Source organism: Pteronotus mesoamericanus, unplaced genomic scaffold (assembly GCF_021234165.1).
Source record: "Pteronotus mesoamericanus isolate MK-2021 breed Mesoamerican mustached bat unplaced genomic scaffold, CSHL_Meso_final contig_74, whole genome shotgun sequence".
Classification (NCBI taxonomy): Eukaryota; Metazoa; Chordata; class Mammalia; order Chiroptera; family Mormoopidae; genus Pteronotus; species Pteronotus mesoamericanus.
This window is the reverse complement of record NW_026555247.1, coordinates 40,141,235-40,163,806: the sequence shown is the minus strand read 5'-3', so window position 1 is coordinate 40,163,806 and position 22,572 is coordinate 40,141,235. Positions and strand designations below refer to the sequence as shown.

Sequence of the window (22,572 nt, the reverse complement as noted above, 5' to 3'; positions counted from 1 at the left end):
ACATTTTCTTTGGTTGGTTGTACCCTTAGTGTCATGTCTAAGAATCCATTGCCAAATTGAAGGTCATGAAGATTTACCCCGCTATTTTCCTTGTAGCTTTGATTTTAAGTCTCATATTTAGGTGGTTGATCCATTTTGAGTTAATTTTTGCATATGGTTTGAGGTGGGGGGTTCTTGGAGAGTGTTAAGCAGGGGAGTGCGTGACCTGGCATTCAGCCTTGGCCGTCTCTCATGCTGTAAGTGACGCATGTTGGCCTGAAGGTTCTGTGTATAGTCAGGTTAGACAGAAACCTCGATGGGCTAAGTGAAGACTTGCAGAAAAGGCTGACCTTTATTTTTATTTTTATTTTTACCCCTATAGAAGCATTTCTACCAACTTAATTTTTTTTAGAGATACTACATAATCAGTAATCTGTCTCTACTAAGGGATCATTTTCTTCTTATCCCCCCACCCCCCAGATACAGTTTCCCAAAATTCCTCTTTGTCTTACTGTCCTGAGGTAAGAGTTACTCATCATTCTCAGAATGCTTCTCCGGGAAGCAGCAGCCCCCGGCCCTCTGTGGTCGGACGCACGGGCCAGCGACCCAGAGGAGACGGCCAGGACTGGGACGCAGTGTCTTCCAGGTGAGTGCAGGACAGAAGTTACACCGGGTCGCGTGCGTGTGTGTTTCAGTTTCCAAGGGAGGTCATTCTTTTTCTCTGCCTTCTCTTTTGAAACATTACCACTGGTGTCAGCCTTGTGTTAAACCAGCAACTTTCATACTTTTCTGACTATGGCCCAAAGCTTCCTCACGGGGCCTTTGTGAGTTGAGAGGAGCTTGGGGTGCTTGGGATATTGAAATTGAAGAATTGATAAAACACGTATTAAAAACTGTGGGAGTTCTACATGTTCAGTAGCATTAGTGTGCCTCTGTGACCCAGCTTTGCTTGTGGATGACATCAAAAGTCAAAATTTTAGGATACTGGCAAATGTAGGTTCAAGCCTTTTTATACACTTTTATCTCCACCCTATTAACTTTATAGCAAGTTAAGAATTTTTTAATGAAGAATGCCAACAGAGATGGGATGTCCCATCTTTTGGTGTGTTTTCAAAATCATTATGGGATGTAGAATGTGCTAAATAGTCCGTTTTTCCTTTTTTTTTTTTTTTTAGCACTCTTTGGTTGTTAACAGTGGCTTACTTAGAACATTTGGTGGAAATAACAAAAAATCTAGGTCACTGTATAAACTATTTAGTTTTGCCGTTATAGTTGATTTCAGAAGAACTTTGCAGTGAATCCGCTCGCTTTCCTTAACAAATGAATGGGTTATCAGTGCTAATGTTGATTGCTGCTGTAAGAATGTTGACACATTTCTAGAGCATCAATTTGAAAAGCAAACTATAAAGCATTTTGGTTTCATTTACAACTTGGAGCCATCTCGATGGAATTTAATCTCAGATTTGTCAGGGTCTCTACAAACCTGAGGCGAATTGTCGCTTGAAGTCCTAGAATCGTGTCCGCTCCGAGGCCCGTCCTGCACCAGGCGGCGGGGCTCTGCGTGGGCCGCCCCGTGTTCAAGGACTCTCCTGTCGCCCCGCAGCGGGAGCAGCAGCCGCGCGCCCGCCGACTCCCGGGCCTCCGCGCCCTCGCCCCTGGACGCGCCGCCGGAGCCGCCGGAGCTGCGGGAGCCGCCGGACCCCCCGGAGCTGCGGGAGCTGCGGGAGCTGGAGGCCGAGGACGCGCTGCGCTTGCAGTTCCAGCAGCTGAGCCTGCCGCAGTTCTGCGTCTGCGCGCTGGAGGCCGCCGCGCCGCTGCTGCGCTCAGGTCGGTGGTCCCGCGGCGCGCGCCGTGGCCGTTTTGTCCGCTCCCTGGCCGTCTTGCTTTTCTTTTCTCGCCTTCTAGCTGCGTTAGGGCCTTTGGAATCTGTGATATTTATTTTGTCCCTTGGGGAAGACATTCCTAAAGACTCAATGCGGTCTTTGTTACCTGTTTAGTCAAATGTCACCAACGCTAGTGGCGCGGGGCCGCCTTCGGGTGGAGCCTGGCCGGCCGCCCGTGGCTGCGAGTACGCAGGCCGCCCTCAGAGTGGCCGCGTTCAGCGGCATCGCCGGGAGCCGGGCACTTGCCGTCGGCCAGAGGTGGTGGGGTGGCCGGGCAGACGAGGGACAAAACCCCTGGCCTGTGTCCTCAGTTCATTCTTTACACTTGGCGGTTACATCACGTATGAAGCCTGCTAGAAACACACCTACAACTGGATTCTTACCTTTGCTGGGATTTTTCCTAAAAACAGACGACAAAACTCAAACCACCTGAACCTTTTACATTTCCTTTCAAAGGCACTAGTAGAGTTGCAGCGGTACAGTGCAGTGTGCAGTGCGCTGTGGCCGTGACGGCAGTGACGGGCGACCGGAAGGCAGCCGCGCGGCCAAGGAGGGCGGACAGCCTCGTCCTGGGGCTGGAGACCGCGGGGCTGCCGCCGGGCGCGCGCTGTCCGCCGCGGCCGCCGCGCGCTCCCTGCGGGGAGGGTCGGGCTCAGCGGGCGCTGCAACCCGGGACACCGAGCTCTCGAGTGCGGTAGGAAATGCCCAAAGCCCCGCAGCTGAGGTCAGACTGGATCCAATGGAAGCAATGATTCTTATTCTCTAAACATTTTGAGTAGCTGATAAGCTTGTCTAGATACTAATACAAGATAAACGAGTTTTGCCTTTTTTCGATTATGCCGGCTGAGTAAAACAGAGATCGCGTGCTGATGGTCCTTTAGGGCCTGTGGCCGTTTTTTTGTCTGCTTGAGGGCGAGGGGGAGGAAGGCGGGAGGCCAGCGTTTATTGGGAAAGCATTAACATTTTATTCTATCCTGACCATCTGACTGCGTAGTTCTGCTGCCGGGAGTTAGGAGTACAAAACAGTTCATGCACTAATAATGTGGTGAAGGAAAATCTGAACTTTGGCATTATAAAGTATATATGTTTGTCTCTGCGTGGTATACTGAGAACAGCTTTAAATTTAATGATTTTGCATTTAACCTTTTCTTAATTTGCTGTAAAAAGTCAGATTGATAATTATAAAGCTGTATCTTGGTATATAAAATTTTCTAAATGTTCTCTTGCCCTTTTGCGGTAAATTATTGCGTAATTTATAATTGTTCAGTCTCATCAGAGATTTCTAAAAGAACCTTTTTTTAAACCTTTAGACAGAGGGGAAGGGAGGGAGAAAGAGAGGGAGAGAAACGTCAACGTGTGGCTGCCTCTTGCCCGCCCCCTAGCGGGCACCTGGCCCGCAACCCAGGCGTGTGCCCTGATGGGACTCGCACCTGCGACTCGTCGGCCCGTGGCCCGCACTTAATCCGCTGAGCCACACCAGCCAGGGTGAAAAGAACGTAAGCCATTTGTTCTAATGAAACGCTTAATGCGGACCTTTAGGATCCAGTGGTCTGTTTTGCTCTCACTCACCAGAAATGTGCGTCTCGTAGATGGGCACGGAATGTCCGCCTGTCTCAGAGCGCGGGGGGCTGGCTTTCCGTTGCCGCTCTGTCTTTATGGAGAAGGGACATTACACGGGTGGGTGTGAACTTAGGCCTGAGAACATGTTTCAGGCGGCATTTCTCCAGATCGCTTCAGCATGGACCTTTATCCTTCGGTTGCTCCAGTCCCAGGGAAGCTTCCCAGGCAACTCCTGCGTGGGAACAGTTTCTGCCAGGGCTTAAGCCTTCTCGTCCTAAATGGGAGGTTCTTAGAGTGCATTTTCTAAACCAAGCTGGTGCTCTGTCATGGATTACGTGGAACATGGATGGTCTCTGAACTTGAAAAATTATTTTAATCTGTCTCCCAATACTTGTAGTTAAGTTATTGCTACTCTCTTCTTGAGTGTCTTTCCTCTTAGGAGCACATTCAATTTGTTGTAGTAAAACAGCATTATGATCAGAAGTCTTTAGTGGTGGTTGTAGATTGTGACTTCCTTGTTTTTCTCCAGCAATTCTAAAATCGATGTATTAAAAGAGAAGTAGGAGTTTGTGGGTGTGACTAGAAGATTTGAGAATCTGGCATTCAGCTCTTTATGTGGAAGTTAACTGTTTTCTTATCTCTCTCCTGCTTATTTTTCTAGGTAGTGGACAGATGATAATAAGAGTTCTGGAATTGCTTGCAGAGGATTTGATACTTATTGGCGAAGCAATTTCAACAGATATCTGGGATGACAGCAGCCTTTTTGCTATAGATATGGTGAGAATCAACTGTTTCCTTGAGCAGTGGCATTATGTTTTGTTTTGTTTTGGTCCTTTTAAGCTGGTATCATTGTCCCGTTAGTCTTTGAAAGTGTTCTCTCCTTTAGACACAGTGTGTCCCGGGCTTGTTTTGTGCATCATCAGGGACAGGCCGTTGCTCCAGAGATTCTGGTCACTTCCCACAGGGGCGTGTGTGTCAGGTTTAAAACAGGCCACCAGGGCTGATTGCAGTTACTGGGATATCGTTCTTTCCTTTTAGTAACAGAACTAGGAAATAATGTATTTTAAAAAACTCATACGTTCAGAATCCCGTTTCTGTGATTTTAAACTTGTATGTTTTTGCTTGTATTTGTCTCTCATAGAAAGTCTTAGGTTTTAACAGTATCAACGTAATTCTTTTTTAGCTTTACCTTCAGGGTACATTAATTTCAGAAGAGCAATATTAGTACTGCTGTGGTCCATAACTAATAAAGTTCCAGATTTCCCTGTAGTTCTTTTTTACTGAGACTAATTCTCACTAAGAATATAGAGTCAAAATACTGTGCCTTAAAGTCAATTGGAAGAATTCTTTTCTCTGTTGCCAACACAGTATACAGTTAGATTTGTTTCAGTTTATTTTTATTTTTGGACATAGTTTTCTCTTCATAAAATTAACTCAGAGATGTCCCCCTGCCATTTTGTTCTCTGATTTACTTTTCTCATTATTTTAGTTTTTTGCAAATGTAAAGTATGTAGTTTTATTCCTTCCCCACATCTTTCATAAAAGGTAATACGTACAATTTTACACACTTTTTACAATTAAAAATGCATCAGTATGCATAGAGTCATAGGCGTGGCGATTATTCCATGTTTATACCTGGAGATCTTTATCTTTCTACTGTTTTAATCTGCAGGCACTTCATTGGTGTTTATCACTTAGTTCCCTGGTGATGGACATTATTGCTCTCAATTATGAAATGAATACTGTGCATATATCATTTCATACTTCTGCAAGGATGTCTCTAGAATAGATTTTTATCAAGTGGGATTGCTGTATTAAAATGTAAATATTCTTAATGGTAGATATTGTCACATTATCCTATATACAGCTATACCATTTCCATCACTCGCCAGCAGTTTGTTAGAATGTGGCTTCACCTACAAGCTCAGCAGTAGGATTTATAGTCAAACCTCAGATTTTTGCCATTCTGATAAATGACATATATCAGTATAGTATTAATTTACACTTTGCGCTGAGTAGGGTTGAACATCTTTTTGTAACCCTAAGAGCCATTTTCATTTCTTTTTCTGTAAACTGTCCAAACCTTTATCCATTTTTTTCTTGGGTCATTAATTGGTCTTTCATTCTTTCATTGATTTCTAAGGACTCTTTATATATCAAGGACATTGGCTTTCTGAAACAAGTTTCAATTTTTCCCCTATTAGTTTTTCTTTTTTTTTAAACTCTCCTACTGATATTTATTTATTTTTATGTAGCTGCATTCATTAATTTCTTTAAAAAAAAACAAAACAACTTGGTTCTGGATTTTGAATCAAAGTTAGATTTTCTTTACATCTTGGGAAAATGTGTTGTATTTTCCACTTATTGAGATCTACATTTTTGTCTTTTAGGAGTATTTTCCACACATAGATTTTGCACATTTCTTATTGTTTTTTAATGTATATGTGTGTGAATATATTTATGTGGCTTTTAACAGGTTTACTGAAGTATAATTGACATATAATGGGCTGTGCATGTTTCTTAAAGTTTGTTGTTACATTTTGACGTATGGATACACCTATGATATAGATTATCTTGCATTTTTCAGAATTTTACATGAATGAAACTCACTGTATTTTTTTTGTCTAACTTTTTTTCTTTAGTCTGATTGCTTTGAGATATACCCATATTGTTGCATTAGTTCATTTTATTACTGGATGTCTTGTTCTTTGCTATTTGCATTTCAATAGGGAAGATATTTTTTGGAAAATATGGCATTACATTTTTTTGAAAGAAATATTTTGATTAATATTTGCATGAGTAAACACATGTACAAGTTTCCTAGGAATATTATATTATAAATAATATTTAAGACATCTGTGAACTAACAGAGTATGTCTCCATGTAATTATAAATTGTATCCTTTTATACATTTCAACATATCAATTATTTGTCATTTGATATCTTTTATTTTGAAATTTTCAGTTAATCTTGATTGTTTTTGAAATACTGGTGGTCTATCATTTTTAAAATGTAAATTGGTAATTTAGCCTCTTTTTTTCCCCCTTGCATTGTCAGAGATATGGAAGGAAAATTTATTAGTCATAGAAATATATATTGACTCATAGTTATCAAAGTTGTTTTTATGTTGTTTTGACCTACGTCTATGTTGTATTAAACTTTGTTATATGCTGTCTGAAACCCTCGTTGACTAGAGGTTAGAGTATGAAAAGGAAATGCTGATGTTTACTTAATACCAATTCCCACGTGTAAAAAACCCACATTTTTTAAGAACAAACATTTCTTGAAAAGAGAAACCAATGAAGTATTTTACAATTGGTATAATATATTGTGAAGGCCCTTCAATTTCTTTTTCTGTGAAATAGCGGAGATAGTTCTTAATCTTAGTTTTGCTTTAGTCCTTAAGGTTACCCTACTATTTTACAGTATTTTTAGAAGATTTTCACATATTGAAGGTTTTCAACAAGTGAGTTTTTCCTTAGATGTGTGAAGACTGTTTTATCAGTTGCTTCTTAAATTAACTTAAATTTTCTTGGCCAGAACATTTATCTGTAAAAGTTAGTCATTCACTTTTAACTTTTGGCTGCTAATCTTTTCTGATTCAATGAATTATTTTTTACTTTAAAGGTTAAATCTGTTGTATAAGTGCCAGTTGGTATGTTAGAAATGTTAAATAAAACATGCTGTTTAAAATTATATTTGACTTACTCAGGCTATATATTAATAAAAAGAAACTATTAAGTAGAATTGCATAATGTCTTTACTTTTGCCAAGTTTAAAAAGAAAGATAGAAGCAATATTTTTGTTCCTTCATTAAGGAAGCAAAATAATAAATGTGTTGTTGCCAATTTAGAAATTAAACACCTGCGAGCATAGGGTCAAACCTCTGGATCTTTACAAGCGGTGCTGACGGCGCCCATGGCTGGGGCTCGTAGCTCGATCTGTGGAAGCACAGTCAGAAGAAATGTCTCCAAGTGGACACTTTTTATTTCACTTGGAGTAAATAAAGCAAAAAAATTTTAACTGAAGTTATATTTTGTTAAATAAAAAATGTGTTGATCAGCCCTCGTGAAGGTTAGGTCGACCCGAAGTGCGGCATCCGCTCTTTGGAAGGCAGCTCCCAAATCAAGTCTGTCCCCTTATCCACGCAGCAAGTCGGGTTCCAAGAGGAGGATCTTCCCCGAGCCCCGGCACCCGGGCTCCCGAGGTCGGCGCCGGCCATTTGGGCCTTCGCCGCCGCTCCTGCCCTCATAAGGCCGCAGAAAGCAGCCTTTTCTCCTTCCCCGTGACGCGTTGCCTCCTGGTGCCCGTGCGTCCTGCCTCGAGCTGGTCCCCTTTTGTGCCAGGCAGGTCGGAGGATTTGCCGAGGGCACGGCAGGGCTGGAAGGTCCGAGGCTTGCGTCCGGGAGGGGGCGCTGCGGGCGAGGGAACCCCCGGGGCTGGTGCGGGGTGGGCGGGGTCCCGAGCTGGCTTTCACCTGCCCTGCCACGGCCACAGTCAGGGACTGTTCTTGTAAGTCACCGGACATTTTTGAGTGCCTGTCGTAGGTTAGGCCCTGCATGTGAATGAGCGCAGTGTTCTCTCCAGGGGTGAGGTGGGGGGGACCGCAGGCACTTTTGCTGTGACACTCGTAGAACGGGGAAAGCCTAGAGGAACGATAGCAACTGAGGGGTTTCATACCAAGCTTGCTGGAGGACAGGCACTGTTGAACCACGCGGGGTTTGTGCGGCCTCTTAATTTACATCACGGCCCTATAAGGTGGGCAACTCATCACAGGCAAGGAAGTGGAGGCACAGTTTCTTTTCAAGGTCGGTTCTGTTTTTAACCATGTTTTATTGCCAAGGATGCTTGGAAAACACTCAGCCTGGGATCTCAGGGCGGGCTTCTTGTAAATCGCGACTGAACTGTGTCTTGGATTATAATTAGGACTCGGCTAAGCGAACGAGGGTGGGCTTTTTGAGCTGGCAGTGGGAGGAGAATGTCAGGGACGCATGGATAGTGCCGTTTGGTGGTGATCGGCAGGGCTGGTGGGGCAATGAATGCACAGCCAGGGCCTCGGGTGGGAGCTGGCGGGAGAGGCTCTGCGCTCTGTGGCCCGCGCCGGGTGGCGGGGCCGTCCGTCCGTCTCTGTGTCCAGCAGGCAGGAGAGTTTGCCCTCCAGCAGGGGCGTGCCTCGCTGCCCGCCCCTGCTGGGGGGATCGGCTGCAGCGGGGGAGGGAGTGGGTGAGACTGTCAGCGTGTGGGGGACACCCGGTGCCAGTCGCGGGCTCAGATGCTCTGCAGACTCCACAGTCTGTTTCCTCATGTGCGTTTGCAGAAGCTGTGTTTGCACTATAAATTCTGTTTTAATGGGAGTATTGAGAATATTTTGCTAATCTGGTATTTTAACACTGTGCCTTCTTTTGTAAAAACTGTGAATATCCTAAAACTGCCAACCCCCTCCATCAACTACTTCATAGGCGTTTCAACATTTTTTAGCCTTTAAATTAAAACTGTGGACCAGTTACTATTTTTTAATCCACTCTTTTCTTAAAACCTGTTTTAAAAAACCACTTTTATTTGACATCGAAGAAATGCTGGAAATAGTGAAAATCACAAGACTGATTCACACAGTACTTCCTTTTTGTATTATTTTGAGAAGCAGGTACTGGTAATTCATCATTAACATAAAGAAGGTTATTTGAAACAATGTTACAAGTACACAGACTTCTAGTAAAGGCCTGAAAATACTGCAGTCTTAAAGATGTTCATTGATTTAAAAATTGTAAATTGTCAGAGTTAATCTCGAGTAACAGATATGTTGTAGGAATATAAAAGCGTTATTTTAATGGAGAAGTACTGAGTGAAAGAATTGCCCGCCAATATAACGAGGCTGTCAAGTGTGTTTCTGAGTTGTTTTCCCTAGACTAGTAGTTATTAATATAAATCTATTACGTTTTTTGTTTTAATTTAGTAAGCGTTGCCCTCCTTTTGGTTTAAATTTTATTTTTAGTTTTATTTCCTTGGGATCAGAGAAGGCAGCTGTAAACACATATTGAAGTTTTCTTTGCGATTAAGTAGATGGCTAGTTTTTTGTCAGTGTCCTTGGAAACTTGAGGGGTTATAGTCTTTGAAATGTTCCAAGTTTATCTATTTATTTGATTAATTAGTTTCAAAAAGCATGAGTTAAAACTTATAAAATCCATTCTCATTTTACTAACAGGTTTTACTTGACATTCCATGTTATTCAGACCACAAAGACTCGATTTGGGGCTTAACTCTTAGTTATGCATTTCATCAATAGAAAATGTCCTCCCTTTACCCATTTTTTTGGTCTTGAATAATTTATTCATATTTCATATATTTTTGTTACTTTTTCACTAAAACATTTAACTTTTAACTTTTTGTGCACAGAATTATTTTCTATTATTTTTGACAGTAGCCATCCTAATGGGTGTGAAGTGCTATCCCACATTGTGGCTTTGATCCTTGATGTAGTTTTTATAGTGCTCATAGCTTTTAGTTTTGTTTCCCATGTATTCATTCGCCCGGGAATAAAACAGTTCATTACATGCATGAGAGTTTGGTCCTCAGTCTGCAGGTTCTATGCTAAGTTATTTTTGGATATTCCCCCTGGGGAGGTGAGAGCGAGGAGCTGCCCTGGCGTCTGCCTCCGACCTACGCGGTCCCGTTCCCACCTGCTCACGGGGTGTGTCCTCCCATTGAGGATGTGATTGGTCTCCTATATATTGTGATTTGCAAGTTAGTCTCCTGCCTTTTAGCTTTCTCTTCGTATTTTATATAGGCCTTTCAATTTAAAAGATATAACATCTATTTAAGTAATGAGTTGTCTAGAAATTGATGATGGCAGAACATTTTCCCTCGAAACAACCTTTTTACTTGGAGAGCTTCCACTCAACTGGACATTTAATTGTTTTTTAATTATTTGCCTCTCCCTGTTTCATTTCTCTATAGTGCTTTTGGGTTTACTTTGAGGGCAAGGATTATGTCTCTTATACAAAGGTGTTTTTTTCCCCATTATACCAGCCACTGTGTTTAGCATGCAGTGAGCCTAATAAATACTTGATGAGAGGTTTATATGCAGATGTTCAAAGTTGGAAAAATTAATTACAGGAAATTAGGAGAAATTTATGGTTCATTAAGCTTTCCTACATTGTTTATTTTTTATTCATTATTAGTTAGAAGTCATCAGATTAAATGCTTCAAGATTGTTTTTTAAAAATTTAGGTGTGCTTATCATTCTTTCATTATCTCAGCAGCTATTGATTGGAATAATTGCATTTGGGTTTTTGTTATTTAGCAATAATATTTCTAAGTTGTTCTCCATGACAGATTGGTTGTTTTCCTGTTCTGTGTGTAACTGTTTGCAGAAAGAGAAATTGCTTGTGGTGCTGGCGTCCCTGGGAGAAACCATGTGCTACCACCAAAGCAGCGTCGGTCTGGAGCAAGCGGAGGCCGCGCGCCGGCTCCACAGAACGGCCTTTGTCAGCGTCTCCCTGTTCACCGTCCGGCTGCTGCAGACGCTGCTCCCCGTTGAAAAGGTGAGGCCGGGGGTGTCGCTCACCTGTAATTCACTGAATGTTACAGGTACGTGTTTTAAATTCCTGCTGCTCATTTCACAATGTACAAAGATTATATTGGAATATGGAAACGGAGAAATGGCTAACAATTTTGACAAATTATTTGATTGGAACAAACACATTAATTCTGTAAATTTTTTTTTTTAGGACCTTTCAAAAAATATAGTGCAACATAGATTAAGACAGGTACACAGTTCAAAGTACCTTTACTAAGTGAATGTATCTGTGTTTCACAGGTGTAACCAAGCACATGACAGAGAACACCACTAGCATTTCAAAGGCCTCTCCCCATCCACCGCCTCTCTTTCCTCCCCAAGGCCGAACTCCTCCTTCTGACTTGGTTGCCATAGATCAGGTTGTTTTTAAACAACATACTAGTGGAATTACCAAGTTTGTACTCAAGATTTTTTTTTCAAGATTCATCATTGTTACTGCTTGTAGCAGTTGCATGTTAATTTTTATTGCAAAATACTATTCCACTCTATGCTTTTTTGGTAAAGGTGATTTTCATAGGTGTAATTATTCTTTAAAATTACTTGTTGACTATTTTAAAATAGAAGTTATATTTTTGAGTTTGCATATTAGTGGTCAAAATATCTCAAATGACTCTTGCACAAGTGCTTAGCAGTGTACTTACTGCAGAAAGGAGGGCGCGGCAGGCATAAGAGAATGTGCAGGAGGTGTTACTGTAACCTAAGAATGGTGTTCTGTACCTTTGTTGCCCTGGTTGTAGCCGTTTGCCCTTCCATTCCCGAGAATTCTGCAGAGCGTACAGTCTGGACTCCAATTTTGAATAAGTTGCACATGAAACACTGTCAGGTTGTCTGGGAAAACAAGAATAAAACACTAAATAATACATATAGTATTTTGCTTTGGGGAAAATAATACCATTTCTGCTCATGTTAATTTTTAACTTTTATTCATTAGTCAGGTTCCTGAAGAATTTCTTGGTTTTAAGGAGTGGTAATTTTTCAAGGTATAAGCATTATCAGTTGAAGCATTCTACTCATGTAAGACTGGAATTGCATTTAAAACATGTCTCACTTTACATAATAATATAACTGAAAAATTAGTGCTACAATAATTTGTTATTAAGTATTATAAATGATCAGTCGATGCATCGGTTGAAGTATTGATGGAAAACTTCATTTTCAATTGTAGCATAGAGCTTATTTATTGCTTTTTTAATTATAGATTTTTTTCATCTACATGCTTATTTGGGCAGGAAACAGTTGATATAGAAATCAATAATTTGTTTTTTTAATTTCCTTAGTTTAGTGTTAAAAAAGGTAAAACCAATTTTCCAGTTTTTTGAAGGTAGTTATTTTTTATTTATTTGTTTTTGTTTTTGAAGGCAAGTCAATACCTGTAATTTTTGGGAGCTCTTTTAAATATATAACTTGGATGTTCATTAGAAGAGTTAATAAGGTCATTGAAGAGAATGTAATTGAAATACTGATTTATAGATGGTTATAATTGCCTTGACTGATGAGCTGAGAACTTTAAAATGAGATCTAAACAAACCTGCTGTCCCGTGGCTGTTAGATGCCCCTCGGGTTTGCGTGTGAGCGCGTGTGAGCGGGAGGCTCCCTGCCCCTGCGCGCGGCCGCCCACCCTAGGGGGGGGGGCGGGGGGGCGGGGGGGGGGTGGGGGGGGTGGCGGAGGACCTGGGCTCTGCGAAGTCTCCCCGGGAAGTGCTCTTTGAATATTTGACTTTCTACTGATCAGATTTATGATTTGGAGGTGGGAAAATGGAGGAGTTTATGGAGAGATTTCTCAGATTTCCAAGAGTTGACAAAGTGGCCCTTGAAGGCCTTTTTTAAAAATTTCTAATTTTTGATTTTAAATGATTTTGGAGAATCAACAATTTTAACCCAGGGACAGGTTAAAATGCTACATGGGTAATATTACAAAAATATTCTGCTTGGTTCATTCAAGTTGGTAAAGCAAATGAAGGGGGAACCCTCTGGGAAGTAAGGGATAAAATTGCTGGCCCTGCACTGGAGGCGGGTGCCGAGCCTCCCAGGAGCCCCTGTCACCTGCTCCCCAGGCCAGCGGGGTCCGGAGGGGCTGGACCTCCGCTGTGGCTTTCTCAGCCAGGCGGGGAGGTGCGTCGTCTGGTGGAGCTGATGGACTGAGGGTGGCGCTTCTCAATGTGGAAGGTCCTCCGTGGCCTAAACATCTGAGTCCTGTATTTCTGTCCTTACTTGGCAACTTCATTTTAAAACTGTTGTTTAACTGATTCAACTCTTAATCTTAGACTTCTAGGCAGTTAGTGATTATCTTTAAAATGGGTTACCCCTGAAATAAATCATGACCAACCTTCTTTAAAAAAGACAGCATTTCAGCCATAATAGTGAGCTCTGCCTGCCAGATGATTTCCTCTGAATGTTGAAGTTTTAATCCTTTTTATTTTCTCAGTTGATGCCTACAATCCTATCATGAAGCTAGAATTATTTTTTTTAAAAGAATAGTTGTTTTAGTTTAAACTAGTTGATTTAAAGTATAAAACATAATATTTCATGTGGACTTGATCATTTTTATACTAATTAAGGATCAGTCTTCTATGCGTGTTCTAGAACTACTTTAAATACTATGTTGAATTTTACCTTTCTCCTCTGGAACACAGACAAAACCGAATAAACATCAATTTCTGTTCACATCGGCTTTTAGTTGTACCTGATGCAGTGCTGTTCCCGGCCTGTGTGCTGGCGAGCCCCGGGGCGTGTGCCTACGGTGGGTGTCCTCACCCCCGGCCAGCCCTTGCGTGTTGTTTGGTGACTTGTGTGCACGTGCTCTCTTGCCCTAGGCACTTAGAAAGGAGGCCCGCCCTGGAGGCATAAACAGTACGCAGTAGGGCTGGGGAGAGTGACCCTGAGCAGTGGCGGAGAGAGTTGGGAAGGAGTTGGAATCCGGGCTTGGGACATTCGGGACTTAGAAAAATTGTATCCGATACAAGCAGAGAGATGAAGTTTTGGAGAACAGAGTTTTCTTTAGAAAAGCATAGACTTCGTGATAGAGAATTACTAAGAGAAAGTTGAACTACATTAAGGTTATAGTTTACCATGTTTATCTAAACATTTTTTTTAATTAGTTTTTTTTTTTTTTATTTCTCAAGGCAAGACACTTTTTACCAGAGTCTATGTCAGCAGCATTATTTCTAGTTTCTTTGGACATGCCTATTTCTTTGGAATATCCAAATATTCATGAAGCTGCGGTGGCCTACTTGGAACAGCTGGATTCTGAAAACTACAGCATTTATAAACGGACTGCAGAGGCTGTGTATTCAATTGAATGCGCCTGTAACTTCCTGTCGGACATTGGGAAGGAGGTAAGAAGTTTTATTAACATCTCTTTTAAATTCCTTGGATGAAATATTTGGAAAATGTAACCTGTACTTTTTGAATTGATGGACATAGGACAGTTGAATTGTTAAGATGCGGGACACATAATTAGTGAGTGGGTGAATTATCAGGTTGAAGTAAGGATATGACTTGTAAAAACATAAAATGAAGACTTTAGGTTAATGACTGATATGTATTTATGAAACTAGAGGTTTTAAAATATCAGTAGTCATTAATTATTCTCAGTGTCTTAGCATTTAATAGTGAGTTCTCCTCTTTGAAGAGGCGTACTGTGTACGAACAGGAACACTTGCCATACACAGAATTATATAAGGGCTTATAGTTCCATATACAGGCTGTTGTGAAGAATGCCAGAATTCACATGAGAGTACAGATGGCTCTTCACAGAATTTAGTGCTTATTTGTAGACACAGTTTTTCTTTAATATTGATAGATCCTTATTCACTCACACAAGGAGCCTGATGCTGCTCTTCAGTGAAGTCATGACCTAGGCTGTAAGGCGCACGATGCTTTTAGGTTCAATGTTAGAACTGTGTGATGCTCCTTATTCCTAGGAGGACGTTCTTTAGTATCTTATCAGCGAAAGGTTAGTGAGTCTAATGTGGACGTTGACTGCAATAATTGTTTATTGTCTGAAAATACCAAATTAGGTCCTGAAGATCTTAAAAACATGGGGGCAAAATCCTTTTTTGGGGGCCTTACATTGCAGTCTCTCTGAAGCTCATATTTCCAATTTTCCTTTATCCACTCTTGTTTTTTTCTTCTTCCTCTGTTCTTTTTGCCGGATCTTAAATGCCCTTGGCTTCTTGTGTCCTCCATGGTAGGATTTCGAGTTGTCTTTCTGCTGAGTTATTTCTGTAGTTTTCTGCATTGTCAGCCGACCACACGAGTATTGGGCGGGATGCTAGAAGGGGGAGTGGGTCGCAGGACCCCGAGTCCCGCCTGGAGCTCCAGCTGGTAGGGCGGTAGGGATGCAGGCAACTAGTCCAAGGACCATTCAGGCCTGCCCAGAGGGGGTCCCAGACAGTCTCATGTGGCACTTAGCCGGGGGTTTTTCCCACCTCTTTCTTCCTGGACCGACAGCTTAAATGCTTGTTGAGAAAATGGACTTAAGCAAATGCGAGCAATCTCAGGGCCTCTGAATAATCTAATTTCTTGAAGCTACTTAGTTAGCTACAGGGAGTTTTGTTATTTTGTTACACATGAACTTGACATTTACTGTTTTATTCTGATTTTTTTTAGGGAGAGAAGAATCTTCTAGAATTAGTGGAGCTGGCAGACCAAGCCTTGCGTAGCTTTTCCTATCATCAGTATTTTCCCCTAATAAAGGAAATCATCTGCATTTGTTCAAAGATGTAATGTTTTCTTTCTTAATATGATTATATTTATAGGATATGGTGGGGGCGTGTGTATGTGAGAAGTTAGGAGCAATGAAAATGAATTTGGTCTTAAATCTTGTTGTTATCATTATTTTTTAGTTTAAATTGCTTTGATATATGTCTGACCTTTTCACTATATATGTATAACTTGGTGCATTAGGACTGTTGGCTTATTCAAGAGTAAACTTTAAAAATGTCATGCTGCAATCAAAGTGAATTGTCCTTGGATTTTTATACATTTGGTTTGGTATCCATTCAAACCATGTATTCAACCATATTAATTTACTTAGTTATCTTTAAAATTTTAATTAATAATTTTTTTTAATGTAAGTCTCATTACTTTCTAGTTTTTCCTTTCTAGTTTTCCAAAACTCCATGTAAGGAAAGCATCATGCATTGGTCGATTTTTGGGGGGAATCATTGGAGCAGATTCATAGTAGAACTTAGTATTTTTATTGCTTTGGGAAAGAGCAAATTCCATGGTGGTAAATATCAGTGAAATATGGGATTTTATCATTTATTTATTTTGTACCTTACACAACTACCATTTTCGTGTGTGTGTAACATTTAACAAACATCACGTGTACAACACAGGACTCTTGCCAGCAGTCACCACGTACTGCGTCAGGTCCCCAGAACTTGCTGGTCCTGCCTAACAGAAACTCTCTGCCCTTTGACCAGCAGCCGCCTCCCCGCTGCCCCCCTCCCGGAAAGCACCCCTGTACTCTGCTGCTGTGGATTCGACCATTCCAGATCCACACGTACAGGAGGTCACGCATCGTTTACCTTCTGTGTCTGGCTTATTTCACTTGGCATCATGTCCTTTGGGTCTCTCTATGTGACCAATAAACTAGGTTGTAAGGCTTGGGATGCCTCTAGGTACAGTGTTACAGCGACAGCTGTGCGTTGCTCCTTATTCCTTTTTAAAGGCTGGGTAGTGTTTTATTGTATATACACACCATATTTTCTTCATTCATTGATGGGTGGAGACATGGGTTATTTCCATATACTTACTATTGTGAAGAATGCTGGAGTTAACATGGGATGGGAGTATGGATATCTCTTCAAGATACTGATTTAACTTCCTTTGGATACATATCCAGCAGTGGGATTGCTAGGTTGTATGGTAGTCGTCTTTATAACTTTCTAAGGAACCCTCCGTATGTTTTCCATAATGGTTGTATCAGTTGACATCCCAAGTATAGGTTTTAAAGACATTTTGGGTGTTTTTTGCACTTTTTTAGAGAATATTCTTTGTCTTGCAGCGAGTGTGTGCGTGGGTAAATACTGCTAACACGTCACTTAAATACGACCCCAGTTAGAGGATGTGGAATGGGAGGAAGCTCCTTCCACTGTGCTTTTCTGCGTCTTTTGGTGATTTCTTTGCTGTGATGCCTTGGCTGTTCTGTCTCTCCACAGCTGGAAGTCGGCACAGGCCAGCCCGCTGCTGCAGGGGGAGAGCCAGAAGGTCTTCCTGCGCATGTTGTCTCACCCACTGCTGCCAGTGAAAGCCGAAACTTACCGCTGCTGTCTGGAGATTGTTAAGGTGGGGTTTCTGCTTTTTGATGTTTGGGAGGTGAACTGACAGTGGGTTTTCTCCTTATAACTCCAGAATTAAATTGCTTGCCCTTTTGAATGCGATAAAAGGACTATTACCATAAAAATAGATGCAGTTATTAGTCAACCCTAAGCAATTTGTACATTAAACTCCCTTAGTTTAGCAAGGCTAGCAATTGAATTGCTTTATTAGAGGTTTTAGTAAGAATTACATTTATGTTGTGTTATTTAATGATGGCAAATTGTAAGGAAAAATAGCAGGTATTTAAAAGTGATCTCTATGTTCAGGGAGAGTTTTAGATTATGATGGCTTAAATTATGTACTTTCAGGTCTTTTTTTCTTAGTAATATACTTCTTTTGAAACATTTGTTTTCTGTGTTTTTAAATTAAAATATTTCAGCATAGAACATTAACTTCTCCAATATTGAAAAGAACATTGTATGTAGGAAAATATGGAAAAATGTATGTTCCTCTGTCCTCTTGCAAATGTTCTCTTGCATTTAACATTCTTGTAAGTAGTATCTATACATAACAAATGTTTACATGTTACCATTTTTACTTCTGATCCTTTTCTTTTTTTTAAGATTTTAAAATTTATTTATTTTTAGAGAGGAGTAGGGAGGGAGAGAAACATCCGTGTGTGGTTGCATCTTGTGCATCCCCTACCAGGGACCTGGCCTGCAACCCAGGCCTGTGCCCTGACTGGGAATTGAACCGGTGGCCCTTTGCTTCCCAGGCTGGCACTCGATCCACTGAGCCACGCCAGCCAGGGCTAATCCTTTTTTATTAAGAGAAATAAAAATATTGCTGTTATAACTGAGGATTCTTTCGTTTCTTTTATCCTTCTTCCACCAAGATAACAACTTTTATACAGTTGGTGTTTATCCTTCCCATCCATTGTTTTATATAGTTTACTCTATGTGCACATCTTTATAAATAATATATATTATTGTTTTTATACCAAGCATATGTTTTTGTTGTCTATTCCTTTCATGTAGTAGTAGGATTTGACATCTACCTGGTTCGTTCATCTTAACTGCTCTTTAATTTCGGTGGCCTCTCCTATTGAAATAAATGTTTAGGTTCAGTCTATTTTTTACTTCAATAAGTTTTCCAATATTTTCAATGACAGTCTGTGCTTAATGGTACATATGTTTGAAAACCTCTTGGCTTTACCTTACTCCTGAAGGGTAGCTTAGCCGTGTATGGAATTATGGGCCGACTGCTGTTTTTCCTCAGCGCTTTGTGACACTGCTTGGTCCTGATTGTCGTCGTTGAGAAGTCTGCTGTCAGTTAAATTATAATTGCTTTGTATTTTTTCCTCTGGTTGCTTTGAAGATCTTTTCCTTGTATCATTACAATGTCTTTGTATACATTTTCTTTTTAATTACCTTGTTCAGCACTTTTCAATCTGGAGACTCATATGTGCTGTCATTTCTGGGTAATTCCCAGTCATTATTATTTCTCTTAACCTGCTGTTCCTCCCCAGTGACACGCTCATGAGATCTATGTTAGACCTCGTATTCTACCCTTTGCACCTTTTAAGCCTTTTTTTATATTTTCCATATCTGTTTTGTTTGGATGGAGTTCCCAGTGCCACCATTCAGTGCACTAATTCTTTCTTTAGCTATGTCTAATTTGCTTTTTAAAAAGAGTGGTATAATATATATAACACGAAACTTAGCATTCCAGTCATTTTTAAGTGTGCAGTTAAGCGGCACTAAGTACATTCAGACTGTTGTGCAGCCATCCACATCATTCGCCACAGAGCGTTCTCCTTTTCCCGAATTGAAACTCTGTGCGCATTAAACAGTGTCTCCTCATTCCTCCCCCATGTGCTCACAGCCACCATTCTACTTTCTGTCCGAGTTTGACTCCTGTAGGTTCCTCCTGTAAGTGGAATCATATTTTTCCCATGAGCCTGTTTCTTTTCATTTCACATAGTGTCCTCGAGGTTCATCCCTGTGATAACTTAGATCAGAATTGCATTCTTTTTTAAGGCTGAATAATATTCTGTTGTCTGTATGTATCATATTTTTGTTTATCCATCCATTGAATTTTAAACAGAAGAAAGAGGAATCCTTTTGAAAAGTCAGTGGCACTAGCATTTAACAACTTTTTGTTTTCTTTTCCAGGAGTGTTTAGGTATCCATAATGTCACTAAACCTGTGTCGTCACTTTGTAATGGGATTCATTTTCTACTCCACCCGAAAGTTCTGTATGAAATCTGTGCATTCGGCATGCAAGAACCCAAAAATGAGGTACGACGCGTCCAAGTGAGTGTGGAACTCTGTGGTTCCTTAGATGCTCGGCCAGACCAAGGTCACATCCTCATATAAGTAGAGAGTATGATGAGAAACGGGAGAGAAGCTTTCCTTTGATGTAGGGGTTCAGTCAAGTTGTTTAAATAAATGGAAATGTGAAAGAAAATATGAGAATCAAACCATAAAACACACCTACTCTCAAAGCATTCAGATGAACCTGTTCTGTTTTCCATCTGAGATGTAGAGAACTATGCAGTGGGTATAGTTAGCAAGTTATTTCCTTACGGGACATTTTTCTTCAGTGGAAGAACATACCCTAAAGGTAAAAGAAAAGGAGTGTGAGATGATGCGACCGCAGTCCCATCAGTTGAAGGACGAGGTGTTAACCGCAGCCCGGTCCAGGTTTTGGCTGAGGCCCCAGGCGTGCCGGCGACCCCCGGCTGCCGCCTCACCCGACGGTGCTGGTCTGTGTGCCCGGCAGGTGAACGCCGCCGCCAAGGCCATCCTGCTGTACCTGCTGCGGGGGCGGCTGATGATGACCGCGCCGACCTGGGCCAGGCTAGTCCAGGCCCTGTGCCCCGTCATCCCAGTGCTGCAGGTACGACGTCAGGCCCGGTTGCGACCCGCTTCCCTTGGGTGGGCGGGAGGGACGGGACGGGGCTGGGCACCGGCGGGGCTGTCGTGTTGTGCGAGGGATGTGTCGACCTCGGATGACAGCAGGAAGCGCAGGCGGCCGCGTTTCTGGCAGAGGAGCAGGACACTAACGGCTCCGCCTCTGCGTCTGGGTGGGGGGTGCCGAGCGAGCGGGGCGCAGGCTGTCCGCCCAGCGAGAAGAGCAGAACCGGGAGCGCCGTTAAGCAGACTCGATGTAACAGCGTGCTCCGCGAGTTATTTCTATGCACAGAAGTGACTAGAGCTTTCCTTAGAGGAATGCACCCTCTGAAGCAGCTTTCCCAGCAGCCCTGTGGGCGGTGCAGGAGCAGGGGGCGCTGGGTTCCTGCCCGCGAGTGGGCGGCGGGGTGGGGGAACAGCCTGAGGACAGCGGCTCCCCGCCAGGCGTGCCTGGCCCGCCTCTGTCCTGTGCGCACAGGCCCGGAGCCCGGGTTGCCTCCTCTAGGATCCTGGGCAGCCGCAGAACAGTTTGCAGGTGTCCAGTGGGATGATGTGTTTTCCTGAAGGTCTTCAGTATTATTTTTAAAGTACAGTTTTAGGTAGGCTTTCCACATCCATCATGTAGGTTATTTTGAAAAGAAACTTCTCAGCTAAATTGAGAGAAACTGAGGAGTTGCCTGACAGGTCGGCGCAATTCTCATTTTCAAGTGGGAAACTGAAACGCCGTGTATACAGTTGAACGGTAACTTCTTTTCTCACGCCGCCAGGGCTATGCCGACACGGAGGACCCCTTGGGTAGCTGCATTCTCCTCCTCAGCGAGGCGAGCTCGGAGGGGGACGAAGGGGCTCTCCCCTGTGCCGCCCGGCTCAAGTCCGTGCTGCGACTCCTGCTCGTGAAGAAGCCCTCGTAAGTACAGCAGAAACGGGAATGCTCTAAGGAAGGACAGCACGGTACCTACGTCAGTCTGAGGCAGACTGGAACTAGGGAAGGTAAAGGAAGGCGATCCTTTTCATTAGACAGAGGAAACTGATGGGTGAAGCTCTGAGCAGATGCAGGTGTTTTGGGTGCTTCCTGGAAGCGTCCCTGCGTTCCCAGCACAGTGGCCGCGCCTGCGTCGCTGCTGAGCGGGGCGCTGTGGGCAGGGCCGCGTGCAGGTCGGGAAGCCGTGCAGAGCTGTAGGTTGCAGGGGTCACAGAGCATCTCCTCGTGTCTTCCCTTTAGAAATCGCTGGCCTGGAGCGGTCCTTTTCTAAATGCTTGTCCTGAAGATGATGTGTTTCGCAGAAGCGTAGTGGCCCAGTTGCCTCTCATACCAGAGTGTCCAGGCAGTTTAATCTTGTTCGGCTTGTCCTCTTGGGAGTCTGAAAAAGTGGCCTTTCCTCCATTGTTAGTGTCAGTGTCATTTTAACTAATGGAAAAGGATAAGTGTGTTGTCCCTCCGTTCCCGTCAGTGCAGCGGGAGAGTTCTCTGTGGCTCTGCAGGTAGCTGGTTAGATTCTCCCTCATCGAGAAGAGACAGCTCAGGGCAGACGGAGAAGTGGGGGCGGTGAAGGGAGGCGTTGGCTGGAAGGCTCGGGAGGCTGACACGCTCTTCGACAACGGACAGTCGAGTTCTTCCCAAACCTTACATCCTGATAACACAGTGGCTTATCCATAAGCAGAGGATCAGGCTTTGGAAGATAAGTAGGGGGAAATAAAATATTCAGAGAATGAAAGGGGGTAATCAAAAGGATCAATTATGAGGATCTCTGTGTAGCGTGAAGTTAGGGGCGATGCAGGGCGGAGGGTGGGCCAGTGTCTGCTCCGCAGGGATAGGCTTCCGCATGCCAGTCACGTGCTGGTGTGGCACATGCCCTCCCCTGAAACTGGCCATTGAGCACAAAAGAAGTTCCCTTGCTGGTTGCCCGTGGGCCCAGGGTGTCTGGGTAAACAAAGACATTCCTGGCAGGCAAGGCCAGACCTCTCTTTGGGTAAGGCTCTATCACACAGACCTTAACACAGTTTGGATTACCTTTTTTTTTTTTTAATTTGAATTATTCTACCCCATTCCACTAGATCATAAACTGCATTAGGCAGAAACCCTGTCTGATGGCTAATCTTTCCATCCACAGCACTTCTTGGAGTACCTTGGACATAAATATGTTCAAAAAGTACTTGTGTAGTGTAGAGGAATGAATAACTGGACCCCGCGGCCCCAGGCGAAACCCAGAAAGATGCTAACTGTATATCCGAGCTGGGGAGATGCAGAAATACTTGTGCTGTACATCCCTCTCTAGCTTTCTTACTGGGGTGGTGACCGTCCCGGAGCCGACAGCCCCAGACCTCGGCGTCGGGGGCCGTGGGCGGGAACAAAGGGAGCCCAGGAAAAGCATCGCTTTCAGGAGGGAACAGC

At 42.8% G+C, this 22,572-nt stretch overlaps 1 protein-coding gene across 1 annotated transcript in view; it reads left to right on the top strand.

Moving 5' to 3' along the window:
• The window catches only part of RTTN (rotatin), a 96,356-nt gene that overhangs the window by 9,284 nt on the left and 64,500 nt on the right, over positions 1 to 22,572 (top strand). Inside the window, exons 8-17 of the mRNA XM_054583779.1 lie at positions 460 to 625; positions 1,583 to 1,806; positions 4,084 to 4,199; positions 10,793 to 10,963; positions 14,121 to 14,333; positions 15,610 to 15,722; positions 17,166 to 17,292; positions 19,440 to 19,565; positions 20,050 to 20,166; positions 20,948 to 21,087. Coding sequence (XP_054439754.1) covers positions 460 to 625; positions 1,583 to 1,806; positions 4,084 to 4,199; positions 10,793 to 10,963; positions 14,121 to 14,333; positions 15,610 to 15,722; positions 17,166 to 17,292; positions 19,440 to 19,565; positions 20,050 to 20,166; positions 20,948 to 21,087 — 1,513 coding nt within the window. The remainder of the gene's footprint in view (positions 1 to 459; positions 626 to 1,582; positions 1,807 to 4,083; positions 4,200 to 10,792; positions 10,964 to 14,120; positions 14,334 to 15,609; positions 15,723 to 17,165; positions 17,293 to 19,439; positions 19,566 to 20,049; positions 20,167 to 20,947; positions 21,088 to 22,572) is intronic.